Genomic DNA, 20509 nt, shown 5'->3' on the forward strand with positions numbered 1-20509 from the left:
CACCTTCTCCCTTTTTGACAGATTACAGGGGGAAAAGTCACAACATTAACAACAGTTTAAATTCCTACAATCACCTTTTGGCAAATACTTTTTTGGCAGCTGATCATTTTCCATGATGTGACTCTCCCGTTCCACTGCATCCTAAAGGTGCTCTATTGGAATGAAATCTGGTGGTTATGGAGGCCATCTGAGTACAGTGAACCCTCAGTCATGTTCAAGAAACCATTGTGAGAATACTGAAACCTTGCAATATGCTGGATGCAGTCATTAGAAGATGGTTACAGTGTGGTCACAAAGAGACGGACATGGTTAGCAACAATACCCAAGGTCGGCTGTGGTGTTTAAAGAATGCTTGATTGGTACTAAGGGCCCTTTAGTGTGCCAAGAAAATGTTCCCCACACACTACACGACCGGCTGCTGTAGCCTGTCTGTTTTTGGTGTGATGTGTTGTATGTTCAAAGATGCTCTTCTGCTGCAACCAGTGGTTAATTCAGTTACTGCTGCCTTCCTATCAAATCAAAGTGATTTTTATTTTCTTCTGCAAATCAGTAAATCTAAATATAGTTTTAATTGTATATGAGAAAATATTTTTGTGACGTTATGTGCTAAGTTGAAGGCATTGTATACGTTTTTGTTGTTCAAATTTAGATTATGAGGAAATGATTAAGACGTAAATCTAAGAGGGTAGGGCTAAATAAGTATATACTTCTGCCTACAACTTTTCAACTACAACTGCATGGAATTATATTATGAAATGTTGGTGAACGTATATGTTTGAAATAAAAATGAACTGAACTGAGCTCTGTTAGAAATCCTAGCAGATCAACAGTTTCTGGAATAATCTGACCAGCCTGTCTGGGACCAACAGCCATGCCATGTTTGAAGTCACTTAAATCACCTTTGTTTCCCAATCTGATGCTCAGTTCGATTCAGTGTTAGACTTTCTGCCACCATCTACTAGAGGCTGACTAAAGTGTGCAACCAGTCTAAGGAGTGTGATTATAGTTTTTGTGAATTTATATGTGACTTGGCAGTAACAGATGTATGCCTGTGTGATGCACTCATGCAGTCTATGGATGCAGTTTGCTAATAAAGCTTGCCAGTTTTAGAACTCAAACATGGACCACATTAAAAAAAAATTGCCCTTGCTTTCAGGTAAAATCAATCCAAATTTACTTAAAACTGCTTTTTTAAAAAAAAAAATTGCCAACAGGGGACGAGTCCTGTGGTTATAAAAGACTAAAGAGAAAATGGCCTTTGGCTCATTTGCTTTGTGATAAGAGTAAACACCTTTGCTGATAAGCTTATAGGCTCAAATACTAGTGTCAAGTTTTACTGATTAAAACATGGTATTCATTTTATTATTGGTCCTCATTATTGATAGAGAGGCGGTTACAAATACAAATTTTTATTTGTCACTTACACAGTACAACATATAGCGAAATGCTTCTGTCCTGAACTGCAGGCAGGCTGCGCCTCTCCAGGGCTCGTTTTTAGCATGGTGGGAATTGAACAGGCGTGTATCTTACCACTACACTGTCCAGCTGCTATAAAGTAAGTGGTTCCACTGGGGGTTGAACCCAGGACCTTCTGCGTGTAAAGCAGACATGATAACCGCTACACTATGGAACCAGAAGAATACATCTTCCCTTCGTCGCTCATCCGCATTCTACTGTGCATGCATGGAATAATATGTCTTTTATTTAGTGTAATAACATTTTCATATCTGTCCATGTGAGTGTTTGCAAGAGTCTTCTAGCTTATATTTGCTCTTTTCAGTCATTTTGATGTTTATCTATTAATGCAAGAAAAAGCGTTGCTTTGTAGCTGCTGATAAACGCTCCTCTGTGTGTGGCATAGAGGGGGATTTGGCTAAACATTGACTACATGTGTGCTGTTTTGTGCTGGACAGGAAGTGTTCGGTGTGCTTCCAAGAGCTTATGTGCTCAACAGGTACATACTTTGCCTGTTATTTGTTTATGTGTCACTGTTGGTATACGAAGAGTTGCGTGCCACACTATTTCTTGACTGGAAAAAGTCACTCCGTGGACTGTTAATACCAGGTTACACTAACCTGACTGGAGACAGTGCACAGATAATGTGAGGTTTTCATCATCCAGACTAATACTGAGACCCTGAGGCTTTTAGTGAGCGTGGGAACTGAAACATAAACTCATAAATCTAAAAGTTAACATGTTTATTTCAGACAGCACAGGCAACTGGTAAGCAAAGAAAATGCAAACTAATTCCAGCTCAACCACTCCACTTAACCACAACAGCATGCAAATATTGTTACCAAGAAAAAACAAAATACAAAATGTAAATGATTTTGTGTATATAAGATAGTACTATAAATACATCAGCAGCAAGAGCTTATCAGCAAGCAGCCCCTATGGGCCCCTTTTTTAGAAGAAAGCAGAAATGGAAATAACTGGCATGCATGTGGGAATTGCCAGACAGTCAAATTCCCAGTCACACTGACTACAATAACAGCAGTAACTTCAAATGTTGAGAAAGAGAGTTTCAAAATTAAATTCAATGGAATACCTTCAGGTTATTTGTGCAAATATGAAATGTCTGCCTTTTTTGGAAAGCCAACAAAATTCCAACAATGTTTTTCCAAGAAATTCTTTCATTCTCAGGATGCTTTAAATACTGTTTGGCAGATGTGTGCCTTACAAGAGTCATCTTCTAACTTCTAAGGCTGTATAACATGAGTGTTGGGCTCTTAGTCACATCACTGAGGGTCGTTATTGCTCCATCCACTGCCGGTTCAGATAGAGGGGGAGGAGGTGGAGGTGGTCAACAAGTACAAGTACCTCGGGCTGTGGGTGGACAATGAACTGGACTGGTCATGCAACACAGAGCACCTGTATAAAAAAGCCCAAAGCCGACTGTACTTCCTCAGGAGGCTGAGGTCTTTTAACATCTGCAGGAAGCTCCTGAGGATGTTTTACCAGTCAGTGGTTGCTGGAGTACTTTTCTATGCTGTGGTGTGCTGGGGGAGCAGCACAGCAAAGAAGGACTCATCCAGGCTGGAGAAACTGATCAGGAAGGCTAGCTCTGTGGTCGGCATGAAGCTGGACACTCTGGTGACAGTGGCAGAGAAAAGGACACTAAAAAAGCTGCTGGACATTATGAACAATGCTGGGCATCCTCTGTACACGGCCATTAACAACCAGAAGAGTCTGTTCAGTGACAGGTTGCTTCTCCCCAAGACAAGAACTAACAGACTTAAAAACTCCTTTGTCCCACACGCCATCAAACTGTTTAACTCCTCTCTGGAGGGGAGAGGGAGGGGAGACAGGAGGACAAAGGAGGGGGGAACAACTAAGCTGTAGTGCCTCTTCACCTCACTGTGCAATACCTTTTGTGCAATACTTTTTGTTAATAGTCAATGGTGCAATAGACCTCAATACTTGAAATGTGCAATTCACTTGTATTTTTATTTTTTATTCCTATTTATTCTATTTATCCCCTTCATATATTTTATTTATATATGTCTCTGTATTTATATATATATATATATGTGTGTGTGTGTATATATACAGTATATATAATATTCTGTAACTCTGTAACTTTTGTTGGTGCTGTGCTTTTGGAAACCGAATTTTCGAGAGGAACCCACCCGAGGGATTAATAAAGTTTTATCTTATCTTATCTTATCTTATCTTATCTTATCTTATCTTATCTTATCTTATTAACAGCACAGATTTCTTCTATCTTCCACTGATGCTGTTGAAGTGGTTTTCTACCCTCCCCCGATCTATACCTCCATCACAGTTTCATCATGGAAGTCTACAGAGTGAAATCTTATATACACTGTGACTTTATAACTGATGGGTAGTTGATTAATGATGTCACATTAGGAAGCTGTTACATTTCAAGACAAGTTGCAGCCAACCCCAATTTGAGGTGCCACAGCAAACGATCTCCACACTTTGTTAAAGAATATAGTTGATCTTCTGATTTTTAAATGGCACGGCCAATAAAATGCTACAAATCTGAGCACATTTTCCCTTGGTCATTATGAGATAGCCGTCACAATTCATCCAGCTGTTTCTGTCAGCAGTCACATCATCATCATTATGCCCGTACCGTAACATTACGGCAAAATTTATATGCACCACAAATGAAGATGATGCAATACATACATACATGTATACATATACAGGTGCAGTATATTTTGGATCATGGACTATTACTTTCCTGCTGTATACTTTTCTTATCATCCTAGGGCGAGTTAATCTTCGTTTTCTTTTCAAAACTAGACAGATGCTTTCTAATCAGTGATTTGTACCTCACTGTAAAATCACAGTATGTACATTCATGAAGGTGTCTGCAGATTATAGTTAGCTATAGATTATAGATTATAGTTTATAGATTATAGATTATAGTTTATCGTCATAGTTAGAGTAATTATAATCCTGAAATTTTGACTTTCTCTCTGATAGGTTTGTTGTGGTTTTTCAGCCTAATGATGGTCTTTAAAAAAAAAGTTTAATAGTTAAAAATTAGCTCCAGATATTTTAACTGCTTCATTTGTAATGAAATGACAAGGAAACTGAGCTCGCGTGGCCATAAAACCACTTATTACTTTTGAGCCGCACTGAAAATAAGAGGAAATATATAAAAATGGCTGTAATTCATTAACAGTTAATGAAATACTTTTGTCAGACCTTTATAATTACGGGCAAAAATCAGGGCTTTGATCACATCCTAAATGTTCTCTGTGGTGGTGTCCAGAGGCCAAATATTTAGCCCAAAGAATTTGGACTACATATTGCAATATTCATATAGTTGTGTCAATAAATGTGGTTTACTGAGCAAAACAGGTCAAATCTTTCATTTTCCACCCACTGTGATACTGATTTTAATGTCACACCTTTGAAAACGTGGGAGGTTGTTTGTGACGCAGACTTGTTTCCAAAAATATAGATTGACACTGAAACTGATAACCTCCACTTTGTTGTTAAAGGCCATAGTCGGGTCTTTACTCCGAGTTTTAATTTAGCTCATTGTAGTTTTTTGTGAATAACATTATTTATGCTTCCATTAAACTTGGCAACACAGATAGCATCTGAGCTGTTAAATAATATGAACATATTTCATCTGCTTGAAATGATGAGAAATGATCACTTATGAGAGTTTTAGGAAACAAATCCTCCTGAAAGGTTACGCTTTTAACACGTCTTCAATGGAAAAATGATGCTGTATGCACAACATGATAACAGCCAGTGTGCAGCTCACAAAATTAGACCTGGATCCTCATCAAAGGACATCACAGTTCCTATGCCTGCTTTGCATAGCACACTCAAGTCTGATGACATATTCAGAAACTGAATTTGCAAGACAAAATTTGTGCAGTGGGTATCTACCCAAAGTTTGACAACAAGTGCACATTGCCAGAGGTTCAGTTCCTCTCCAGGTGCTCTGCTGACTAATGATTTGACTTCAGCCAGAGAAAGGTAAAAAATGAAATGCTTGGGGCATCTTTGGCTGAAAGTTCCTTTTTAAAAATGGCTTTTGAACAATACTTGGTATATGTTAACTGCAGGACTGAATGAGTCACACATCCTGACTCACATCACATCCCATCCAAACATGACTCGGCTCAGTTGGACTGCTTTGGTTTTGTTAATGAGCATTTTGCAGGGTCCAGGTGAGTACATGAATTCTGCTGAATCTTTACAGGACATTTGTTATCTTAGCTAAACGTTCAGCAAGTGCTAGTGTATCACAATTCATTTTTCTTTAAATGAATTATACTTTTGAAACAAGATGACCAAAAATTTTGAATATCACAAGTTCAACTATGGTAGCTATAATGTCAGTGTTAACTAAATCGATAAAAATATTTGTCAATTTTTATTTCAGGGTCATCCAATTCTGGACATGACCGTTCAAGAAATGGAAATTCCAATAAAAATAATTTCATGGATATCAGAAACTGTTTCAAGCAGAAAAAAAGTTTTGTTGTTGTCGATAGTTTCTATGGCAATATCAATGCAACAAACTACTGGGGACAGAGTAAGTCAAATACACGTTTCAGTTACAACTGCTTCTCATTTTTCACAAGTTGCGATGAAATGAGATTCTCTGTTTTTGCAATCACCGTCCAACAAAGAGGAAGTTAAACAAAAGCCAAAGATTTGACCTGTTGAAATTTTTTTTTTTTGTTTTTTTTGTTTTGTTTTTTAAATGACATCAGAAACAGCAGTATGCGACATTACGTGATGGCAGAGCTTCAGTTCATCCTTTGTCTTTTTTTTTTTTTTTTTTTTTTTAAATAAATAGGACAGGGGGAATGAATGAGAGAAAGAGGGGGAGAGAAAGAAAGAAAACCAAAGGGGAGAAGAGACGGTGAGAAGGGGGGGGAAGAGAGAGAAAAAAAAAAGAACTCCTGGGTCACCTGTATGGAGAAAAAAAAAAACAAACAAACAAAAAAAACAAACAGAGGAGACAGCAAACAACAAAGAGCAACATAATAATAGAGAAAACAAAGCACCATCACAATAAACTAGCTAGTCATAGATATCAATATTTACTAAATAATAAACGATATTGTGCAGCATGCAAGATAGACAGCGCACAGTGTGCTTTGAGGCAGCAGCCAAGAAAGCTTTAGTCCGCGTCTGTGAATACCCATGTGTGCATACCTGTGTGGATCAGCATGCTTGCATTCCAAAGGTTTCTCCATGTAATGATCTGCTAGGGAGTGTGGGGGGGCCACAGCCCCGTCCTCCAGGGTGTGAAGCGGGTATGGAGGAGATCAAAACTCCAGACATCCAGAGGCCCCCAGAACACATGAGTCCATGGAAGACCAAGAGTAAGTCAAATACACGTTTCAGTTACAACTGCTTCTCATTTTTCACAAGTTGCGATGAAATGAGATTCTCTGTTTTTGCAATCACCGTCCAACAAAGAGGAAGTTAAACAAAAGCCAAAGATTTGACCTGTTGAAATTAATTGGACTGGGATTGAGATTTCTGGGAACTTTGATTGGAAATGCAACATATAACGAACATTTCGGTTTGACATTTTAATATGAGACCTGGTTCGACAAGACTTTATGGAGATTAATTCATTTAAAGGAGCCTTTTGATGTGTTATAATCAGGTAACTTGAACAGGTTACTTAAGCATGTTGGGACAAACTCCAAGTTTAGATAAACATGAAGTGCAACACATTTACATGGATGTTTTGTCCTGTGTGAGATGCCTCATCCCTGTAAATGCACTTTATTTAGACCTTGTTAAAATGTCAATCCAATAAAATTCTGAAAATGTTTTTTTTTCTAGATATTGATTTATAGTTGTTAAGGCATGTAAAAGATTTAAATGTATTAAAAACACACACTGTTCTTTGCCTTTACAGCAAAAGTGAATTGCATAGTATTTGTAGAGACAAACGGAATTGAATTGGGTGAGTCCAGCTTAGTTTCATATTGTTTTAGTTGCCAATATTTGACTTTCTAATCAGCATTTTAGCAAATAAAAATGTATCTGTATGTTGTTTTTTAATACCAGAAAATTATACCAGAAAAATTCAGGACACTTGGCCAAAAATTAAAAACAATAGCAACATTTTGAAACTTCACATTTCAAAATGGCATATAGATCAACGTGTGCATATGTACGTTCTGTATGGGACATTCTGCAACGACACACAATTGAACTTTACAGGTAAAACAACTCTTCAGTATTTTATATTTTTGAACTTCTTGTTTTTTCAGCATTGTTAGCAAATTAAAATAAAAAAGATTAAAAAATGATAAAATATGATAAATGATAAAATAAAAAAATATCTAATTAACCAAACATTTTTGTCATCCAGATCAAGGTGAAAACTGTAGCTTCAATACCACAGACACAGGTAAATTCATATCAATGAAAAGATAAAATGCAGAGCTAATAGGAAACATTTAAAAGTTGAAACCTTGAAAATAAGGATTAGAATGCAATGTTAATTTTTTTTCTCCTGCCTTTCTTTCTCTGATTGTGGTGGTAAAATCTGACAAAATAATGCTGAAGAGTTATGTCACATCAGATGTATCAATACAAACACGGTGTGTAAAAACTCTGCCTATGGTAAAGAAGAATGCAGTACCATGGGTAAGTTTAGATAAGTGCAGGCAAGTATCACACTTTCATAATAGTCATTTTTCCTGATGAGTGCACAATGAATCGGACAAATCTTGCCTAACAGAGTCTTTGCATTACGCCATAATTTGATTAAATAAAATTCATATAAGTAAAATGCTGAGAGTAAAATAACACCTTTCTTTATATTTTGTTAAATGTTGAGTTCTTAAGTTTAAACCTAAATTCTCCACCTTCCAGCTCCAAATCTCCAGAATGAATACATAATCGACATAAACTCAACAACCACCAACTGTATAAACTGTAACAATCCAGTGAAAAAGCCTGAGGAGAAAAAAGTACTTAATACAACACTTTCTGAAAAGGGAGGAGAAATTATTCCTGCAAATGCCGCGTAAGACACACTCACTTACCAAATGATATACTGCATGTATTCGTCATTTATTTTCTATTGAGTTATTTAAGAAGATCTATATCTAGAAGATCTAAATCTGAGTTTTCCACTCGGTTTTTCTCATTTTCCACTCACTGTCTAGTTTTGCTTTCACTTGCTACTTAGATTTAGGCACTACTACCTACTGGGCTCAGGATCAGTAAACCTTACTATTGAACTGAAGAGTTGAAAGTGATCTCCATATCTCACTAATACAATTAAACTGTGCGTCACACATTGCTGCCAAAAAACAACTTACGTGTAAGACATTCTAGCAGCTTTGAAAAACTCCTACATTATTTTCCCCAGAAGGAAAATGCTGAAAAGTTTAATTTGGTTTTTGACATTTAACCCCCCCCCCCCCACTGTAAAACATGTTTTTTTAAAAACTGGTTTTACGTACAGCATCTTACATTTATAGTATAATATAGAAATGTTCTCACATCTGTCTGCAGTAAACTAATGAATGACATGAGCAACTTGGCCGCCAACATAAATGGATCTTCAGCTGAAATATCTGTAGGAGAAGGAGTCAAAGGAGTTTTGGTGAAAGAAACACATAAAGACGAAGTAGAAGAAGTATTATTTGCTTATCAGTCTCCAAATGACAGCATAAATGTAGGTGGAATTAAATTTATTTTGACTTTTACACGTTCTATTGTTCTGTCCTAGCATTTCCTCCACTAAAATCCCAGCAGTAGCGGGTTCCCAAAATGTCATTGCTTCGATTTAAGATTTACCTAGAAATCATGACACCTACAAACTGGAAGGGGCCTTTGTCCATAATTGCATGTACAATCCTACGACTTCCTTTTTATTATAGATTTTTTTGTGCAATTGAAACAGTTACAGCAACTAAAAACAACAGTTAAGATTATTATGTAGTTATTACAGTATGTTCAAGTTACCGCTTACTTGGGCATCACATTGCAGATTTTTGTGGTATTTTGAGTAAGATCCAGGTAAATATGCACTGAGCCTGACTCTTTCTGTGTTCTTTCCTGCAGATTATAGACAACACAGAAACTTTGAAAACATTTTCAAGAGCCGTTATGCTGCCAAAAGAAGCTTTTGATAAAGCTATCGCTCAAAACGTCAGTATCCCATTTGCAGCTCTTTTCCGATTTATTAATATGGCTAAGGTAAGGGGCTACAGGCTAATTCAAATGTAAAATTTCATGTTCAGTGATGGATTGACCATAAGTTGATTTTTCAGGATGAGAAGAACAGTACTGTTTTAGGGAATGAAGTTTTAGCCATTGAAATGGGAGCTGCTATCGCCAACCTCACAGACAAAATAAACATTGTTTTTACGAATATGACATATGTAAGTGAAAAGTTTGGGTCTTTTGGGTCTTTTTCTCTATTTTGTTTTCCATTTTAAGAGCATAAATTCATTAATTTTCTGTTGATTTGTTTGCAGAGAGGGATACCGTCTTGTCATTCATGGAATGGTCAAGGTAGCTTCTCTGCTTCATTTGCACATTGACATAAGGCATTTACAGTTTTGTGTGTTACATATTATTTATGTATTGCTGAGAAAAGCTGAGCAAAAAGTTTCTTCTCTACATTATTTAAGAGAGAAGTGTTACGGTCTTAAGTGATCAGCTCAATGATGACGCCAGTGAATTCTGAGCCCACTCTCTGTAAAAGTCCAAAATATGTACAGAAAAACACTGTATTTGCTTGTATTGGTAGACACATATTTTCAGGACAATCAACACAATTTTGTAACTCTCGTATTTCAGTAGGAAGCATACACTCATCAGCCATGTCATTAGTTACGCTTTGTCTTGATAATACTGGCTTTGAGCAGTCTTATTTCTTCATGGCATAGATTCCACGAGTCGCTCGACACATTCTCCTGAGATTTTGGTTCGCACTGGCTTCACACAATTGCTACCGATTTTTTGGCTGTTCATCCATGATGTGAATCTCACATCTCATCTCACCACATCCCAAAGGTGCCCTATGGGACTGGGATTTGGTGACTATGGAGTCCATTTGAGTAAAGTGAATTTATTGTCAGAGCCGATCTTCTGCATATATACTCTGACCGGCCTACGTGACATCAACAACAATGCCACATTCAAAGTCACTTAAATGACCTTTCTTCCACATTCTCATGCTCGGTTTCAGGTCATCTCTCTATGCTTAAATGCACTAGATGCCTGCCATGGGACTAGATATTTGCATAAACAAGAATAAAAGGGCATGATTTTTTTTCTATCCCTAACCGAGTAGTTTTTATATCCTAAAGCTAATCAAGTTAGCATTTAATGCTAATTAACAATGTATTATTAATTAATCGTATGGAAAAATATGAAACAACTCCAACCTTTAGTTTTTAAATGTGGAAAATATTAATTGAATGACAATGAACAAAAATCAGTACCGGATGAGACCGAACTAATAAAAAACATGTTTAGGGACATCAAAATAAGGTTGGGAAAGAAGAAGAAGAACACTTTAAGTACAGAAACACAACTTAATAGACTGGAGGTTGTGTCTTCTTTTTTCCAAACTTCTCTGAGACTGGATTTGGTGTTAGATGGTTATAAAAACACAAAACTAACCACATTGCCATGACTTGTCATGACTAAATAAACTCAACATTTCTTTGGTTTTACTGGAATCAGTATCGGACCAGTTTAGCCTGCATTCACAATAATACATGCTGTGGTGAACTTTAAAAAAAAAAAAAGCTCATGCAAATGTTTTAACATGGAAAACACTGCGAGAGATAATGAAAACAGAAACCCAGTTTCTGGTGAGTGCCACATCATAGCATGAATAACTAACAAAGTAAAAATCAACAACAGGGTCATGGTTTCCACTGCAAAGGCCACGTATCTGATGGCCAATTTAAAGATTCAGCTGTATCATGGTATCAAGTAAAAATCAGAAAATGGACATAAACTGATCACATTACTTTTATGGTTTTGAAAGTGTGTTTCCTCACAGATGCATGCTAAAAGTTTTTGGTGTGAGTTTTATGGTGCTTTCAATGTGTGGAATTATTTATCAGGAAACAGAAGTTGAAGTTTTATTTTAAACCAGTCTTGAAACCATTTCTCATCAGCAGTACAAATGACACAAGCAGATAAATTCTGACACTTGAGCAAACTGAACTTATGGATGGTTAGGCCGTCATTGTGTTCCTTGTTTTATTTCTCTTAGGAAGTCAACCAAACTGGACGAGTGATGGCTGTGTGACAAATGTAACTAAACATGGCATTACGTGTCAGTGTTCACATTTGACATTCTTCGCTATCTTGATGGTATGTTTTTCTTCTTCTGTAATGATGTACAACCCCACTTCCAAAAAATGGGATGCTGTGTAAACCGTAAATAAAACCAGAATGACGTGATTTATAAATCATTAGTAAACCCACATTTTATTAACAATGTATCACAGAAAACATAAGAAATCTTTAAACTGTTTTGAAATACGAGCTCATTTTGAATTTGACTCTTTAGGCGATAATCAAATTGGTCACAATTTTATGTTGAGGAATATTATTCAGACATTTTCCACAGTTTGTGGACTTAATTTTTTGCCCATTTATCTAATTAGCTACTATTACTGGGGCTGTACTTTCTGTTCGAGGCACTGTTTTCATATGAGATGTGCTTTGCTGTGCTTTTTGCAGACTCCTCTTAATGAAACCATTTCAGATTCTGATTTTAAAAACCTCACAATCATCACCCAAGTTGGCTGTGGACTCTCCATGTTCTTCCTCGCCATAGTCCTCTTCATGCACTTCCTTTCAAGGTAGTAAGTTGGGCTTTTTTTTCCCAATATTGAAGCATTTTAACTATATAATAGTCAGAAAAGAAAAAGTGTGCATTAATACAGATGACAACAGAAGAACAGAATAAGCTTTACAGAGAAAATCTATTGAAAATTAGCTGATATAATAAGTACTGCGCTGTATAGGTCTCTAATACTTATCCCAGGAAGAAGATATAAAATCACTCTAAAAATCTCTGTAAAGAGAGAGACTCAGTAAAGAGAAACTGTAAAATTCATCATCAGAGGTCAAAATCCTTAATTGTGAATAGAAATATTGTTTAGGTTTTAAATAATTTGGACCTTAATATGTAATGTTTATTGCACAAAGGGGTATAAGAGCAAAGTCTTGCTGTTTAAGGGTAAGCAACTAAGTCTTTACCAGATTAATTCACAGCTCTCACTATAACTAGGTGATATATTCCTGAAAAAAACAAAACATGATTGGGATCTTTATGAATAAAATAGAGCAAAATTGTTATTGATGCAATAGCCTCAAACACTGTACAGAATTTTTTTTAAAATCTTGTTTAGAAAGACGTGCTTTTCTGGCAGCTGGTGTGATGAAGCTTCATGTAAATAAGGCTGCTTTCCAGGACAGTGGAACACTGTGATGAGGTGTTATAATGTTTACCACAGGGAAATGAGATTCATCAACAGGGGCCTGATGTTATGTAATGGAAATATCAGCAGTATGTATCAGTGTACATCTTATGCAAATATAATACTTTCCTTACCTGCCATGTTTCCTGGGGTATTTCTAAGTCCTCAGCACACAACCCTCTATGAATGAGCATTGTTTAAAGAAAAGCAGGTGCATGTTACCTGCATCTCTGTAGATGTATGACACACATCGGCTAGCCTACACGGGCACCACCTGCGTTTTTTGCCAGTTGCATAGCATCCCCTCCACCATGACTAATATGTGACATTTTGCGTCATTCTGATACAAGTTAATATTGGTTTCGTGTGGCCGAAGATTTTTTTTTCCCCAGTAAATTCCAGATATAACACTGTTTAGCTGACCATGGCGCAACACACATGCATACACAGAGTTCTCAGTTGCACTTTTAGGTGACGTTTATTTACACACTGTCCAGAGCTGACCGCTCAGTTCTGCTCTGGAGCTCTCTCCTGCTCAGCCCAGCTCTGCTCCGCAGTCCGTTCTCAGTCCATGCTGCTTCTCCCCAGGCCCCAGCAGCTACTGCAAGAGGTTAAACAGATGATAAAAATCAGCTGTGTTGGCCAATCTCCCCTGGCACTGTCCCCTGAACCCTGCTCGTGCAGCTAACCACATCCCACCACACCAGGTTCTTGGGGATCTTTCTGGAAAAGCTGACCAGGCCTTCTTGTTCTTGAATGTAACCAGTGGTTTGCATCTTGTTGTGCTGTGTAGATTCTTGTCTCCATTTCCATTCATGAAGATGTCTCTGGATTGTAGATCTTGACAGTGATCCACGCACCTTCTCAAGAGTGGTCTTTACTTGGTTAGATTTTGTGAAGTGTTCCTCTGCGGTCTTTTGATGTTCCTGAGCTGGGCAGAGTATTGCATCTATTTAAGAAAGCACCAGATTTTAGATTTGCAAACTCCTAACTTTTTTTGCTATCTCCCACATAGGTCTATTGTGTTTTTTCAGCTAAAAAATGGCACGTCTCTCTTATGCTAACATCTCTTTGGCCCTCCTATACAAAATGTTAACATTTAAAAGCTATAAAGTCCAAGGGTTTGAATCAACTTCAGGTATTATGTGTGCTTTACTTGTCATGAAATAACAAGGGAACGGGTTTTATTGGGCAGTGAAACTGATTGTCAGTCAATTTTCAATCTAAAATTTGAGCTTCTGAAAACTTGGGACTTTGTATTAAAATGGCTTAAAAAGGGAAGTTCAACTGTAACTTGAAATGATCGTCTATACTTTTTGTTTGAGGCTATATCACTTTTATCATAATTTCCCTTTAAAACAGTTATTTGTATGTAACATCTCTCCTACTTTTACTGTCTATAACCATGTTTATTTTACTGTATTTGCAATATGGAAATTTGACCTTTTGTGGTTGCTGATATTCAAAACCAAGTTTCTCTCAGAAGCAACTTGCCCTTCACATTTCTTTGACTGAATTTAACAGTTTGTAAAAGACTAAGCAGGCTTTAGTCTTTTACAAACTGTTAAATTCAGCGAATCTCCACATGTGAGAATATTGAATTTGTCAGTTTTTCCCAATTTATATTAATTAAAAATGAAATAATTACCAAAATCAACAAATACCTTGATTGCTAATTATTTAGACCCACAGGGCATTATTATTTCACGCTTTGTTTCCTCTCTGTTAATCATCTCCCCATACAGGCGGATCAAGGCCACTAATGCCACAAAGATCCTCATCAACCTTGTGTGTGCCTTGTTCCTGCTTAACCTCACTTTCCTGGTCAATAACTATGTGGCGAACCTGAACAACAGTGTGGGCTGTAAGATCATGGCGGCTCTAATGCACTATTTTATGCTGGCCACTTTCACCTGGTTTGCTGCGCAGGCCTTCCACCTGTGTCTGAGCCTGTATACAGGAGGGAAAATCGCAATCCATCGCTACATACTGAAAATCGCCATTACCAGCTGGAGTAAGTTTATGTTATAATTAAAAATTGAACATCTATAGACTTCTTGAAAGTTTCACTCTTTCCTTCTTGCTGTTTCACCTGATTTTTTTCCCCATTTATTTTTCCAGTACTGCCTTCAGTTATTGGGATTGTCCTGCTCTGCATTGGGAAATATGGTGAACAAGTCATCAGCTACCAAAACACTGGAAACGCTGCAGATAGAGTGATGATGTGAGCCTGCTACACTATCACGTACCATTACTATTCCATTACATTTCATATTAAATTTCAGAAAAGCTGACTTGTCTTTTCCTTCTAAGGTGTTGGATAACAGACAACAGTGTCCACTTAATCATCAACATAGGCTACTATGCTTTGGTCTTCCTCTTCACTTTTACCACCTTCATCATCATGATGTCCTGGCTCTGTTGTCTCAGGAATGTCAAAGGAGCCAAAGCAAAAGGGGAGCAAAGTAGCATAAACATCTTAAGCATCATGGGCCTGTGTTTCATGCTGGGCATTACATGGGGCTTTGCTTTCTTTGCCTATGGTGTCTTCCAGGTCCCCGCGCTCTACCTTTTCACCATCCTCAATTCTTTCCAAGGTACTGACAACCAGCAAGCACCTTTCAATCATTCTAAGTCAACCGTGTTGCATAATAACACTCACAGGATAACACTTGATGTTTTTATTGATTAAATTCAGTTTTTAATATTAAAAACTGTGCATATTTATTTGAAAGAACAAAAATATTTCATATTCTTCATGCAAATTGCCTTTTCTCTATACACTACTGACCATGTCTCTCTGCTTGCCAGGTTTTTTCCTGTTCGTCTACTACTACAAAACCTCCCGCATGTTACCTCCAGCCTCTGATGAGAAGTCAAGCAGCGTCAGTAACATCACTGATAAAACCAGTCTAAGCAGCTTTACAAACCCCTACTCGACCTGGCTGAGCTGAAGAAACAGACACACTGAGACTGAAGACCCGTACCGTTAAGTGTAAACTGCTGTAAAACACTCTAATAGTTAATAACACACAGAGTCCCAGTTAGGTTTGTTGATATTGTAAATACATGTTAGAAAATGGCTTTACTGTTAAAGGTCTTAATTTGTCTTGGAAGCAATGAACTTTGATAGTTTGAGAAAAATCAATAGAATATAATAAACTTTTGTCCTTCTTTTAGCCATTTTAAACTGTTAATAGTTTTATAGCTCTAGTCAAGTACTAAAGACTATAATAGCCATGACTACTAACTGGCCATATCTCCTGGCAAAGGATGTACCTCAGGTTGCACTTGGTAGCAGGTGAGTGCCTTGAACTGCTGCTTCTGATGTGTGAACGGGTGAATAAGAGACACACTGCCTCTATACAAGTGCCAGTCCCTCTTAAAAAACAAAACAAAAACACAAATTGGGTGACATTAAATTTTGTACACTGACATAAGAAGGAATGTGGAACGTGTGGAAATGGTTCTTTATTCAGTTTCACTCACACTGCCATAGAAATACATATCTGCAAATATATATACACGTTTACTCTTTAAAATGGACACAATTTAAATTAAGAAATCAATGAAAATGTTCAGAGTAGAAGAGCTTCCGCTTCTTTGAGAGCTCTTTCCAGTTCAGCTGCTTCAGAGGAAAAGTTCTCCCTTTCTTGAACCATTTGTTCTCGTGCCTCCTTGAGGCCTCTCATCGTTTCCTGGATTTCCTAAAGGTTGTAAAAATAATTAAAAATAATAAATAAAACGTAACTTTTAGTGACCTGTTACTTTCACTGAGCAGAGTTTTACTCACCTCTAGTCGAGCACGTTGCTGTGACGCAATATCACCAAAGGCCTTTATTTCATTCAGCAGGTCTGCAGAGATGCTCTGAAATACAAGGAGTAAATATTTTAACCTGGTGTTTCTGTAAATGATTATATAAATCCTGTGGGTGTCTACAATACATGTATATTGGGTGCATTTATAATATTTGTTCTTTATTTGCACATTTATTTTTGCATGAAACAAACTAATAAGTGCATGCTTCTGGTGTTCCTTTATATTCCAGCTTGCGGTTATTTGCGTGAATATGATTTAAAGTTTGCTTAAATGTTTAACGAATAAAACCCAAGTGTAAACATATCATAATGTAAAGTGAAATCAAATAAACATACCATAACCTCTTTCCTCTGACTTTCATTCTGCCGTGCAGTGTCTCCAACTCTTTCGCCCAATACTAAGAATGAAAGATGTATTTCTGTTAAGTCTCTTACAGAAACCACTGAAGAAACTGAAACTGATAAATATATTTTTGTATTTTTTCTACCTGGGTCTATTTTGGCAGTAATCAGAAGAGCATGGCAGTCTTTCAGGTTTTTCTGAACCTCTGCATTCTCTTTTTGAAGGTCACAGCACTGCAGCTCCAGCTTAGCTACTCTTTGCTGTAATAGGAAAATGAATTCAGAATTAAATAGAATATGGTAAAAAGATAACACAGAAGGGCTGTTCAGCTGTGGCTGATACCAAACATGGCATTTATTCCGCTTGGGTTTTTGGTGTCTTTTGTGTCAGATCCATCCATGAAGTAGCCCTTTTGCATTTTCTCCTATAAACTTGTACCAGATAATGTTAAAGAGGACAGATGCATAAAGAAAAGAATAGGAATTAAGAGAGTAAGTAGCAGCCAGGTGCTGCTAATAAATGCACTTAACCGAGCACCAGTTTTAGTGCTCAGTTAAGTGCCAAAAACAAAACCTAATCAAAACAAGGGCTACACCTTAGATTCTGTAGGCCTGAAATAATCATATTTTAAACGATAAAGCTCATGACAGCACAATTTTGAAGAAAAGAAAAAAAAGAAGCATAAACTGGTTCATACAACAGGACAACAATCCAAAGCATAGCAGTATCTACAGCATCTACAACAGAATGGCTAAAAAAGAAAAGATTGTTCAAAGCAGTCAAAAGTTCAACTTCAACCTGATTTGAATGGTATGGTGGAACCTTAAGAGAGCTGTGCATAAACCAAAAGCCCACAAACATCAGTGGGCAGTCATGTGTGGTAGCGATTACTTTCTATACCTGTGTGTCTGTGAGGTTTTTCGCCAGCTCCTCATTGGCAGCAATCAAACATTGATTTTGCTCTTTGAGCTCTGCTTGTTGTCCATATCTAGTGAAGACTCTATGAAAATGTGCATCAAAGTTGTTAGGAAAAAAAGCAAAAACCAACAGGCTTAAACAATACCCATGTTAATGATTATGAAAGACTCACGCCTTCTGAACTTTAGGAGCAACATTTTTCCTAAAAGACAAAAAAGTGAAACAAAATTAGAATTCAGCAGATCTAAAGTCTGGCATGTACTAAGAGAATATACACATTTAGGCTTACTAGCAAACGTTTGATAGTCTTTACACTACATGATGCTGAATAGGTAAGCCAGGAAATTATCAGGCACAGTTTTGTTACCACAGTTGACTCCTAACATCACTAGGGAAACATTGAGATGCATGCACTTGGTAACCTTTATTGTTCTCATACAACTGTGACCATTCTACCTGGTCATAATTTGTTACCTTGGTGCATTTTCTTTATGTGGTTTAAGGACACCATCTGGTCTCTGGGCAGCAGTGCTTGTTGTGGGTGCAGTTGCTGTGTCTTTGGATTCTTGTTTATGACTGTTTTTCTTTGTTTCTGTAGATGGGTGTATACCTGGAAGAATGACAGTTGTTAACAAAATTAAAGTAATCCATTGAAATAACTAGAAAAGTTCAAATTCACCTCACCTCTTGGAATTTTTGAAGACATGACTGTTCCTAAAAAGTATAATGTCAGCAATAATAAAAGGCACCTGCATGGGAAAAACAACACAAGACAGTAAGACCGTATTTGTATCCTGGGTGTTTTCATTTCTTTTTTTCACTAAGATGTTGTATAACAGTAAAATAAAATTAACTGCTGTAAGAGGTTGTTGTTGGGTTTGTTTCGCATTCAGGCTACTCTAAAATCTTGCGACTGAGGTATGTAACAATAAACTTTCAATGAATGTAGACCAGGAGTGGGGAACTCCAGGTCTCAAGGACCAGTGTCCTGCAGGTTTTTGATATCACCCTGGGTCAACACACCTGAATCAGTTTCAGTTTTATTTGTCATATGCAAGTTAGCACAGGATCAACATTGCAATGAAATGTGTTTTATGAGCAGCAGTCACTCAGCAGCATGATACAGTGGGAGAAAATATAATAAAATAAAATAAAATAGAAAAATAGTAAGGAGCAAAATATTAGAGAGACATGGTAAAAGAGAAAAAAAAATTTCCCACGTGTGGGACTAATAAAGGTTATCTTATCTTATCTTATCTTAATATATATGCATCTATAAATATATGTACACTAGTGATTAAATAAGAAAATCTTGAAAAGAAATATGACGGGAGGAATGAGCAGCAGAAAATTACAGTGTTGCACTTTTAAATATAAATATCAATAACAATAAAGTGGAGTGACCAGTGCAGATTAACAGAGTACTTGTGAAGCTGCAGGGTAGCTTCTGAGTGCTGTGTTGTGTGTGTTTAAGTGTTGTGGTTGAGGTGTCGTATGGCTTGGTGGTAAAAAACTGTTTTTAAGTCTTGTAGTCCGAGCAGACAGGCTCCTGTAACGTCTGCCAGATGGTTACAAGGAGAACAGCTGATGTGCTGGGTGGCTGTGGTCCTTGATGATGCTGTGTGCTTTACGGAGGCATCGCTGGAGATAAATGTCCTGAATGGCAGGAAGCCTCATGCCAGTGATCTGCTCTGCTGCCTTCACCACCCTCTGTAGTGATTTACGGCTGCTGGCAGAGCAGCTTCCGTACCAAACTGAATCAAATGATTACTTCATTACCAGGCCTCTGGAAAACTTCAAGTCATATTGAGGAGGTAATTTAGCTATTTGAATCAGATGTATTGGATCAAGGACACATCCAAAACCTGCAGGACACCGGTCCTTGAGGCCTGGAGTTCCCCAATCCCTGATGGAGACAGCAAAGACTATATAAAACTCTAAACTATCTGGATATCAGTCATGTTAAACTACTTAAATCAGAAGTCTGACAAACTGACCAGATAATTCAAAAATCGATGCGTTTTATTTAAGTTTATTTATTTCTTCACCGCAGCCTCACTGAGATCCCTCTAGGGGAGCTTGACACATAAAACTCTGTTAAAACGACCGACCTCTATGGAAAAATAGATATCGGTCGTAGTTTCTTCAATACTCAACAAATCAAAAAAGCAGTACTTAAATAATAGTCGCTTACTGAATGTGATCTAGGTAATTAGCACAATATCAATGCTTACCTTTAAGGACACTAAGTATGCAAGCTGAATTCTCAACAGACAAATACCAGTTGACAATTTTTAAAAACGTCCCGCCCTCTGCGACCATTTCCGGTTTTAACGTTATTTCCTGTGTAAATAAAATAAATTTTCAGTAATTGTGTTCCTCAAAAGATTTTTTTTAATTAAACTGAGTTATCAGTTTTAACATTTTAATTGACAGGCTGTTGTTAACTACACTCCAGTTATCTAAATAAAAATTAAGCTACAGACGGACCTCAGTG

General features: G+C 37.1%; 2 protein-coding genes across 3 annotated transcripts; one reads left to right on the top strand and one right to left on the bottom strand.

Annotated features, from left to right (window-relative positions):
• The first annotated feature begins 5401 nt into the window (after positions 1–5401).
• LOC309688853 (adhesion G-protein coupled receptor G2-like) lies at positions 5402–16379 on the top strand. Of its 2 annotated transcripts, XM_082504876.1 has the most exons (18): positions 5402–5469; positions 5559–5663; positions 5879–6031; positions 7379–7426; positions 7531–7686; positions 7838–7876; positions 8035–8115; positions 8344–8497; positions 8992–9154; positions 9544–9678; positions 9753–9863; positions 9960–9996; positions 11717–11817; positions 12190–12311; positions 14678–14946; positions 15054–15156; positions 15246–15529; positions 15744–16379. In XM_082504876.1, the coding sequence occupies exons 2-18, from the start codon at positions 5606–5608 to the stop codon at positions 15884–15886; spliced, it is 2157 nt and encodes a 718-aa protein (XP_082361002.1). In that variant the 5' UTR covers positions 5402–5469; positions 5559–5605; the 3' UTR covers positions 15887–16379. The 2 variants fall into 2 exon arrangements, with proteins under 2 accessions (XP_082361002.1, XP_082361001.1); XM_082504875.1 differs by lacking the exons at positions 5402–5469; positions 5559–5663; positions 5879–6031 and adding an exon at positions 6226–6830.
• Positions 16380–16381: 2 nt separating this feature from the next.
• Positions 16382–20342, bottom strand: knstrn (kinetochore localized astrin (SPAG5) binding protein). Its single transcript, XM_082504877.1, has 9 exons — positions 20247–20342; positions 18697–18761; positions 18487–18622; positions 18185–18214; positions 17995–18094; positions 17240–17354; positions 17088–17149; positions 16726–16800; positions 16382–16639 (listed from the first exon to the last, which is right to left on the bottom strand). Exons 2-9 carry the CDS (start codon positions 18716–18718, stop codon positions 16511–16513), a joined length of 669 nt encoding a protein of 222 aa, XP_082361003.1. The 5' UTR covers positions 18719–18761; positions 20247–20342; the 3' UTR covers positions 16382–16510.
• Positions 20343–20509: the final 167 nt, after the last annotated feature.

This window comes from Aulonocara stuartgranti (genome assembly GCF_965226115.1).
Source record: "Aulonocara stuartgranti genome assembly, chromosome: 15".
Classification (NCBI taxonomy): domain Eukaryota; kingdom Metazoa; phylum Chordata; class Actinopteri; order Cichliformes; family Cichlidae; genus Aulonocara; species Aulonocara stuartgranti.

Excerpts from the sequence above, each read along its gene's own strand:
- LOC309688853 (XM_082504875.1), top strand. The coding sequence starts at position 6,575 with ATGCAAGATAGACAGCGCACAGTGTGCTTTGAGGCAGCAGCCAAGAAA. Across the intron at positions 9,679-9,752 it reads GATTTATTAATATGGCTAAG|GATGAGAAGAACAGTACTGT; the intron begins GTAAGGGGCTAC and ends TTGATTTTTCAG. Across the intron at positions 9,864-9,959 it reads TTTTTACGAATATGACATAT|AGAGGGATACCGTCTTGTCA; the intron begins GTAAGTGAAAAG and ends ATTTGTTTGCAG.
- knstrn (XM_082504877.1), bottom strand. The coding sequence starts at position 18,718 with ATGTCTTCAAAAATTCCAAGAG. Across the intron at positions 17,355-17,994 it reads AAAACCTCACAGACACACAG|CAAAGAGTAGCTAAGCTGGA; the intron begins GTATAGAAAGTA and ends TTCCTATTACAG. Across the intron at positions 16,801-17,087 it reads GTCAGAGGAAAGAGGTTATG|AGCATCTCTGCAGACCTGCT; the intron begins GTATGTTTATTT and ends CTTGTATTTCAG.